The 9,589-nt window shown below is 42.9% G+C and overlaps 1 protein-coding gene across 2 annotated transcripts in view; it reads left to right on the forward strand.

Annotated features, from left to right (window-relative positions):
* BEND2 (BEN domain containing 2) overlaps positions 1-7,649 on the forward strand; it is a 31,856-nt gene extending 24,207 nt beyond the window's left edge. For both annotated transcript variants that reach the window (XM_014960138.1, XM_014960140.1), the window contains exon 12: positions 3,175-7,649. In XM_014960138.1, the coding sequence (XP_014815624.1) occupies positions 3,175-3,410 (236 nt within the window). In that variant the 3' untranslated portion in view covers positions 3,411-7,649. The remainder of the gene's footprint in view (positions 1-3,174) is intronic.
* The last annotated feature ends 1,940 nt before the right edge of the window (positions 7,650-9,589 follow it).

The following is a 9,589-nucleotide window of genomic DNA, read 5'->3' on the forward strand; positions in this document are numbered from 1 at the left end:
AAGGAATGGCAAGGGCAGCAAGATCAGCTTCTACCACAACATTAATCATAAAAGATCGAGCAAGGGGAGCATGCTCAGAGGGTAGTGGGTCATGCTCTACTTGGGAGACTGACACATGAGGTACTGCAGGGGTCTGTCCTGGTAGCTGGCCTGTTCAACATCTTTGTCTATGACTTGGAGAGAACGGAGAACACTCGTCAGGTTTGTGTTTGATAGCAAATTGGGACTGTATTAACAGGTGCACAGCCAATATATCAAGGGAAAGGGTTATCTCCCTTTTTTTAGTACTCATGAGTGTGCATTTGGATTATTGCATCCAATTTTGTGTCCTCTAGTACAAGAAAGAGATATCGATAAAGCTGGAGGGCCACCAAAAGGGATGGGAAATTAAAGCACTTGCCCAGTGAGGAAATTGATGTTACTCTATTTGCAAATGCTATTCCAGAAGCAGAGAGAGGGTATATTATGGTTGGAGTTGTAGCAGATGTTTTGCCTTCTGTATTGTTCTTGCTTCAGCATTAAGACTTCTGGAATACTGATCCATGCTCTTTCCTGAGAGGGAGTCTTCTGTTAGTCTTGTTCAGTTGTTCCTGCAAGGCTGGATAAAGCAAGCAGAACTATGACAGTAGAATTAACTTAACAGTTACGCAGCAAGCGAGGAGGAATGTGAAACAGATTGTAGGTAGAAAAGGCATATGGGTTATTACACAGAAGAAAACTTGGCATTATCTGGTAAGATTTAAGCGTGGCCAGCACAAACAATGGTGTTGGGGAAAAGATCATCAGGTTTTTGGGGGCCATTTACTCTGTGGCTATTACAGTATCTTAAGAGAGTTCAACATATTTGAAAAGGTTTGGTCCTGCAATATAGAAGTCTTTCCACCTTTCCTTTAGTTGTCTGTGTTCTTGTCTTATTTTTCATTGTGAAAGCTGGCTTTTTGTATGAGAAGCCTGAAGAGAAAATACCTTGCCAGGAATTCTGAAGTTTTGCTTGTGGAATGTTATTTACTGGGCTGGATCCCAGGCTGCAGACAGGGTAATAGTGGAGTGCCTTCAACATATCCCAACACTACTGGCTTGATGTGGCATTTTACTTCTTCCTGTGTCCTTATGAAATCCCTCTGGGATAGTGTTCACTGGGTTAGTAAAGCTGCTTATTTGACTAGTTATCCTCATCTGGACACCACTTTTAGTCGTATGATTCAATTTTAGGTAGTCCTGCGAGGTGCAGGGAGTTGGGCTCGATCCGAATTGGGATACGCTATGATTCATCACACTTTTTTGCAATGTGCATCTCCTAACAAATCTTGAAACTGCTTCTCCTCCATGTCTGGAGGTGTAGGGAGGTTGAAAGGGTTGTTAAGATCTGGACAGTGCTGCCTAACAGCTCCGCAGGTGTGGCAAGATTGCCTCTGAGGATACAGCAATAGTGCTAGATGAGATGGAGCTGGGACTTGCCCTCTGGGGTGATGTCTGGGCAGGTCATGCTAGAAACCATTTCCAATATGGCAAGACTGTATGTAAGAGTGGGCTTTCCCAAACTGTACGTATTCCTTAACCCCTAGCCTGGGAAGCTTTGCCACTTCCAGTGTCTCCACATACTCCCATAGTATACGTGTTTTGTTTCATGATGTTTTGAGCTTAAGAAGCATTTAAAAGATGTATTAAGTGTGTCTTAGGGCTGCAGGAACACCACATAGGCTCCAGAGCAAATGAGAGACAAAGTCCTTGGTGTGGGGTTGCAGCCAGGCCATGTCACTTGGCTCTGGGGCCGGAAAGCAGTACCTGGCCCTGTTTTTGTTAACATTATAACATAGCCTGACTGGATGGCAGCAGCATCACGTCCCTGAATGTAACCCTACAGAGCAGGAAGGGGCCCTGCGTAGCCTTTCTGTAGTCCCAACAGTTGGTCAATTCGTGTGAAAGAAAAAGCGTAATTTAAAAACTGTTTCACGGGGCATGTACAAAAGCTCTGTGGGCCTGGTAGTGGGAATTCCTGTTACGTGCTGTAGCTCTGAGGCCAAGCATTTTCTTGAATTTGCTCTCAGGGGTGGAGGGGAAGAAAACCTGGCTGCTGTTTCAGCCAACAGCTTGTGTATCCGCTGTCAGCATAGTTTATTGCAGGAGCATCCTGGGAATGAAAGAACCTAAGGCGTTCTCGCTTCCTGCCTCACCCGCCTGGAGCAGAGCAAACTGCAAGCACACGAGTTTTTCTCTCTGTTATTATTCTTCCTTGAGACCCATGCTCTTCTGGAAAAACAGGTTTCCTGGTTTGGATCTACAAGTTAAAATATCTACTGTAAACAACGATACCGTATTAGATTTTTACTTGCTAGGATATGTGAGAGCAATGGAAGAACAACAATATCAACTATCTATACCTTTCAATCTACGAAGGTAAATCTAGATATTAATCAGAGAAGTAGAAATAGGATTGCCTTTGATTTGAAATTACAGCTAGCAATTCCTTATTGTTGCTTACTTAAGTCTTTTAGGGGATTGCTTAGAGACAACATGTGATTCAGCTAAGCTCAGAAGGACGATTGTTCCTCAGTAAATAATAAATAAATAAATAAAAATCTGTTTCTAAAACCACTCTTTTTACTTGTTGAAGGGGGCAAGAAAGGTGCTGTAGTCTTACTTTATTTATCCCATTGTTACCGAACTCAAGTATTTGTTTACTGATCTTGTTGCACTATGGTAAGGAACAAGCTCTTGAAGTTTTTCTGTCACAGTCGTTCCCCTTTAGCTGTGTTATGCTGAATTGCTGTGTTTTATTCTAGTGAATATAGTTGTCAAAGATCCTCTGAAGGAGGGCTTGGTCCTGCTCAATGCTGGTCATTCTGAAATAGAGCCTGAGATTTCTTTGGTTGACCACATTAGAAGCTGAAGTTATTCAGCGCTTCAAGGGATCAAGCCCACATATTCAAAGAAAGCATGTAACCATATATTTTCTCTTAATGCTTAGGCCTTTTGTTACTCATTTTCGGAGTAAGCAGAAAGGGATGTGGGGGGAAAATATCTGGCCTCTAACTTTGCTCTTCAAGGCTCGTAATATGCCTAGCTGTCCTGTTTTGGTAGCATGCACTTGTTTTGGCTTAATTACATCCAAAAAGATTATATAGCTTGCATAAATAATTGGTAACTCACTATTATATATTTGTTTATTTTTAGACTTTCTTCAAGAGAATTATCCATCCTTTGATCTGAAGGAAACTGGATATGATTGGAAGGCGTGTGTGGCTGCCATAAACAGCACAATCCGCAGTCTCAGACATGACCATAAAAAGGCTACAGTTGGAATCCGGCGGAAAGTCTTGGCAGTGCCACCACCGAGTGCAAAGAGTCCTCCACAGAGCCCCCCTTTAGTCAAGCCATTTGAAAGTGACACTATCAATCTCACGGACTGAAGCTCTCTGTCTCAAATCTTAATTTAGCAGCCTTTTTAAAATCCCACATAGAAGCATATTACATTGAGTACAGTGTCCTATTATACTGAGTTGTCAGCAGCACTAAATAGTATTATTTCATGAGGCCAAAGTTAGCAGAAGACTTGGGAACCCTAACTCCTTGTATAAGTAGCATTTGTGCTCCTCAGAAATTACTTCCACTATTCCCTGTAGCATTTCCAATGTGCTCTCCCCTAAAAGTACCTTCTTCTCGTAATTCATTGACTTGGAAAAATAAATCTGATTAGGAAAGATGCACTGTGCATCAAGTCAGCAGAAGCACATAGAAATGTGGAAAGAATGATCATCCTTAGAGGAAGACTCATAGCTAGCTAAATTGTCTCATTATGTGTGAGGAATGAAATTTGCTTTGACAAATGGATATTTTAAGCAAAAATATCTAATGCAGAAAGGAAAAAAAAAAGTTTTTATTGCATCTAGCTAACTTCTTGTATCTCTCACTTTTTTTGCCTCCTATAGCAGTCCGTTGTAGGATAAGGAAGGAGGCAGACAAAAATGTAAGTACAGTTGGACTGTATTTTAGCTCTGATTTAGCTCTGCGAAAGCACAAAAAAAGCATCCAGAAAAAACAGCCCAATGGTTGGTTCTGTTTTTTCATGATGAAAATTAAAGGAAAGAATTCCTCAGGTGCTTGGTCTACTGTTCAGTGGCATATGTCTCATCTGCTGGAGTGGGTGTTCAGAAGATGGAAATCTGCTCCAGCTTTCAACTAGAGCATTTGGGTCCTGATTCAGATTTGAGAATTGTGATTATTCAGAGTCACAGACTGGTTGAAGTTGGAAGGGACCTCTGAAGGTCATCTGATCCACTCCCCCTGCTCAAGCAGGGCCACCACCATGTCCAGACAGCTTTTGAATATCTCCAAGACTGAAGACTCCGCAACCTTCCTGGGCAACCTGTGCAAAGGCTCAGTCACCATCACAGTAAAAAACTGTTTCTTGATGTTCAGAGGGAACCTCCTGTGCTTCAGTTCATGCCCGTTGCCTCTGGTCATGTCATTAGGGACCACTGAGAAGAGCCTGGCTCTGTCCTTTTGTGTCTATCCTCTTTGCAACCTTCCCTCAGGTATTCATATACATTGAGATCCTCCTTAAGCCTTCTTTTTTTCCAGACTGAACAGTCTTTCTCTCTCTTTAACCCTTACTCACAGGAGAGGTGCTTCAGTCCCTTCATCATCTTCATGGCCCTTTGCTGGACTCTCTTCAGTGTGTTTGTGCCTCTGTTGTACTGGGGAGCCCAGAGGTGGATGCAGCATTCCAGGTGAGGCCTCACTAGGGCCAAGGAGAGGAGAACAGTCACTTCCCTCAACATGCTGCCAACATCCTCCTAATGCACCCCAGGGTACCATTAGACTTCTTTGTGGCAAGGGCTCATTTGCTGGTTTATGATCAACTTAGTGTCCACTAGGACATCCCAGGGTACACTCTGCCCCATAATCCAGATAATGAATGAAGATATTAAACAGGATTGGACCCAGTATTGATCCCTGGGGTACTCTGCTGTTTACTGGCCTTCATCTAGGCTTCATGCTGACGATCACTACTCTCTGGGCCTGGCCATTCATCCAGTTTCCAGTTCATTTTACTGTCTGCTCATCCAATCTGTAGCATCAGCAGCAGCTTCTCTGTGAGGATCTTCTGGGAGACAATGTCAAAGGCCTTCCATAAATCCAGGTAGACAATATCCACTGTTCTGCTTTCACCAATCAGGCCAGTCATTTTATCGTAGAAGTTTACCAAGTTGGTCAGCCATGAGCTCCCCTTGGTGAAGCCATGCTGTGACTGCTCCTGGTGGTATTCTTGTCATTTGTGTGCCTGGAAATGGTTTTCTTCCCAGGGATGGAGGTGAGGCTGACTGGCCTGTAGTTCCCTGGGTCCTCTTCCCCATCCTTCTTCAAGACAAGAGCGACATCTTCTTTCATCTGGTCTTCGGGCACTTCTCCCGTTCACCACGATCAACCAAAGGTGATCAGGAGTGGTATCACAATGATGTCAGCCAGCTCCCTCAGCACTCGAGGGTACATCCCATCAGGCCCCTTGGGTTTAGTGCACATCCAGTTTGCTTAAGTGTTCCCTGACCAGATTCTCTTACACCCAGTGTGTCTTCATTGCTTCAGCCTTTCCCCCTGGCCTGTGGGACCTGGGATTCTGGAAGGCCAGTCTTGCTCGTAAAGGCTGAGGCAAAGCAATCCAGAAGTGCCTCAGCCTTTTCTGTGTCCTGTGTCACGAGGTCCCCTGTCTCTTTCAGCAGTGGACCCACATTTTCCCTAGCCTTCCTTTTATCACCTATGTAGTTGCAGAAGCCCTTTTGTTGTCTTTGGCATCCCTGGCCATGTTCAATTCCACTTGGGCTTTAGCTTTCCTAACTTCAACCCAGCTCAGACACTGTATCCCCCCCCCCCATTACTTTTTTCTTTTTTTCCCTTTTTCCCCAGCCTCTGTACGCTTCCTTTTTGGAACCGTACTTCCTTCTGTTTGTCCAGAAGCTCCTTGTTCATCTGCACAGGCCTCCTGGCATTTTTGCCTTACTTCTTGTTTGTTGAGATGGATTGCTCTGGAGATTTGAGGAGGCAATCCTTGAATTTTAACCAACTTTCATGGCCCCATATTTTCTCCAGGGTCCTAATCCCATAGGACTCTTCCTAGCAGATCTTTGAGGAGGCTGAAGTCTGCTCTCCTGAAGTCTGGGATTATGAGCATGCTTTTTATCATCCTCCCTCCCCTCAGCATCCTGAACTCCACCATCTCATGGTCACAGCAGCTACGGCTGCTTTTGACCTTCATATTCTCAACTAGCTCCTCATTGTAGGTGAGTATGAGGTCCAGCAAAGCACCTGTCCTTGTTACCTCTTCTATCACCTGGAGGAAGAAGTTGTTGTCAATAATAAATATTCATGCAGTTGCCTTTCCTTTCTATCCACTCAATGCTAAAGATTTATTAGTGCACTGAATTATATATTAAAAAAAAACAACAACAAAACCAACCAAACAAATTTTGAAAACTACTTGGGTGTTGAACTCGTAAAAAAAAATAAAAATTAATGACTATATATATTCAGTGTCACATCCCCGTTAGTTTCATTTGTAAGTTGAAATTCAACAGCAGTACTGTACAAAAATTCATGACTTCTTTTCTTGGGCAAGTTCTTTGTTGCTTGGGGTATTTTGGTCGTGTTTATTGTTTTGTTTTGTTTGCTTTCAAAAGAGGAAGTATTTGGTATGTGCCTTCCTGTTACATGATTTTCCAGCACCAGTCACACCTTCCTCTCGCTGTCTTTGTAATGGTTAACTGGTGCATGACCTTGCCTTGCCACTTGCATTATGTCCCAGTGTGGTTCTCAGATGTCTTCGGAGAAAGAAGCTTCTCAGAAGACTGACACAGGGAACCAGTTACGCCTCTGAAAATTGGGGCAACAGTGGCTTCCAAAATTACGCCTGTGTACGTAGCAGAACAACATCTAACTAAATCTGTCCTCTCCAAGGCAAAGGTTTCATAGTTTGGGTTTTTTGTTAGTAATAGGGTAGAATAGTGAAGTTACTTTTTCTCACTTCAACTTATATTCATAACAAACAGGCAGTTTTTATTATATACAGTATAGGAACAGCTTTTTTTTATTGCAAGTTAGGATATGCAATGGCCTTATCAGATATGAAATCCCCTACCACCTCCTTGCAGAAGCCTTCTGTAGGATTTAAGAAATAGGCTGAATTTCTGTTTTGGTTTCTTTTTTTTATTATTTACTAGAAATGATGTACTGCAAATTTGGTTGCTCTGGTTTACTACTAACAAATTGTGCTGTTGCTGTTCTATAAAACAGTCATTCTTGTAAATGCCAAGAACTTTGTTGTGTGTAGATATTACTAGTTCCAAACCTTCGAAAAAAACAAAAATGCTTATATTTTTTCAGTAGTTTTATGAAACTTTTTCACTGTCCTTCGCAGATTTTAATGGTAGAATGATATATTTATTGAATGACCTGTGTGGCACTGAAACCTGTTAGTGTGGTGCGTACCTATAGCTTCCATATCGAAAAGAGAATTGAATAATTGAATAAAAGTAGAAATAGTTTTCTTGTTTCTGTTTCAAATGTATCCATTTTTGCTAACTTTTATAAAATAAAATTACAGTATTTTGCTGTTAGGAATAAAGTATTTTACAAATAAAACTAGCATATAGCTCCTTGACTACACACGTGTGTCTGACATTTCTTGCACTGTGGATCTACAGTTCAGTTACAGTTTCATCTGAAAAGATTCTTTCAATCTCCTTTCAGGAACCAGGGTTTTGAGCAGATCTTCTGATTGAGGTGAGATGATTTCCAAATTTTGACTGCCTTAACTAATTTAGTAAACCAATGCAAACTCTTTTGGACTTCGCTTGTCAGTTACAGCTTTGTGTGAGCTATCTGAAATGAAGACTTCCACAAAAGGGTAGGATTTGAGTAACATTTTTAAGAAACTCCTTTAAACTGCTACATTTTGGTAGGCCAGGCCTTATTCACCCGCTGGATTTGGTTTCTGTATTAGTCCTTATTCAAGGAATAAAGCAGGGCTGGAAGGCAGTCTGTTCATTTGATACATTGATAATTCACGCCCTCGCCTCCTCCTTTGTAGTCCTAATACCTGTCCCTAATGCAGTATGAGTCCTTCCTCTGTGAGGTAGAGCTGGGCCCTTTATTCATGTGTGATTGACATCTCTGGATTTGAAATATTTCATAGTTCATCTGGTACTTCTGCCATCAGCCTTGGCAGCCCTCTAATCCCGTACTGCTCATGTCCAGGATCTGGTGTACGCTTCTTGATAATATGTAAAATGTTGTGCTTTCTTGATCCACCTATTGTAGCCTTGTGAATGGTGGTGCATTCAGTATTTTCATGTGATATATTCATAATTACGTGTATAACTATGCTATGCAAAAAGAAAATACGTATGCATTACACAAATATTAAAATACTTTCATATTACCTTCATTTTAGGATTGACTCAAGGGAGTGCATTTCCCTTTCTACAATATGAAAGTGGTGGGGGTTGGTCGGGAGGTTTTTTTGGTGGTATTTCTTAAAGTTTAGATCCTTAGGGTAGTTGTTGGGTGAGCAATACGCTCTGTGTATCAGATCCTCCTCTGCTCTTGGGTGGTGTTGATTCAACTTAGATAAAGCTGCTACAGCCTTTCCCAGCAGATTGCTGGGCGCTTGTTTCCGCGTGGCTGGAGAAGATGGGTGGGTATGTGAGCGAGGGAAAGGACCAGAGCAAACGTTCATTGGGGTCCCAGGGCCTGGCAGTCCCATAAAGGGTTTTCTGTAGGAGTTGGGAGATATGTCTCCATGAAATAGTTCCGTTCTTCCTTACCTGTCGTAGGGTGGACAACTTTTATCCTTTGGTGAGATGGATCACTGCGTGCTCTTGTCTAGCACTTGAGTGTAGTTGTTCATTGCACTTAATGTGATGGAGCAGCTTGAGGGGTGCTCCCCCAGTGAGGGAGAGCGAGCTGGGGCCGGGGGCACCCACAGCACAGCAGCACCATGCCCTTACTGACAGGCTGCTCTGGTCGGGGCTGGGGTGGTCAGGGCAGGGACCACCGACAGTCCTGGAGGAGACAGGGTAACAAGTTGGGTCCAGTTGGCAATTCCAATTCCAGTTGGCAGCAGCTGAGGCACTGGGTTTGAGGTTCCTGCAGGAGATGGGGCCAGACTGGGGACACGACTGTGACAGGGATGCCCTGGTCCCCCTGCCCAATAAGGGACTCTGCAGGGGTGGCCAAGAGGGACCTGGGCAAGCTGCTCAGGGCAGCTAAGGCCTCTTGGTGACCCCTGGGGCTCTGATCAACAGTTTTGCAGACTGTATGCAAATAACCCATCTCGCAGGCATGTCCAGCTTTAATAGCCAGAACTTGTCCCTCAGAATAATATCAGTACCATTATTTTCTATTTTCGTCAAGTGTTTGTTCAGACTGTTTGATGGAAGTGTTCAAAGGATTTTAGAATACGATGTAGAGAGGGATAAATATTTGCGCAGTTCTTCATTTTTTATTTTTTTTTTTTTGTGTAGATATGGCAATGTGATAATTTTGTAGCTCCCTTGTACAATCACTGATTTCTTTTTGTTCAATATATGGTATG

Source organism: Calidris pugnax, unplaced genomic scaffold (genome assembly GCF_001431845.1).
Source record: "Calidris pugnax isolate Ruff unplaced genomic scaffold, ASM143184v1 scaffold188, whole genome shotgun sequence".
Taxonomy (NCBI): Eukaryota; Metazoa; Chordata; class Aves; order Charadriiformes; family Scolopacidae; genus Calidris; species Calidris pugnax.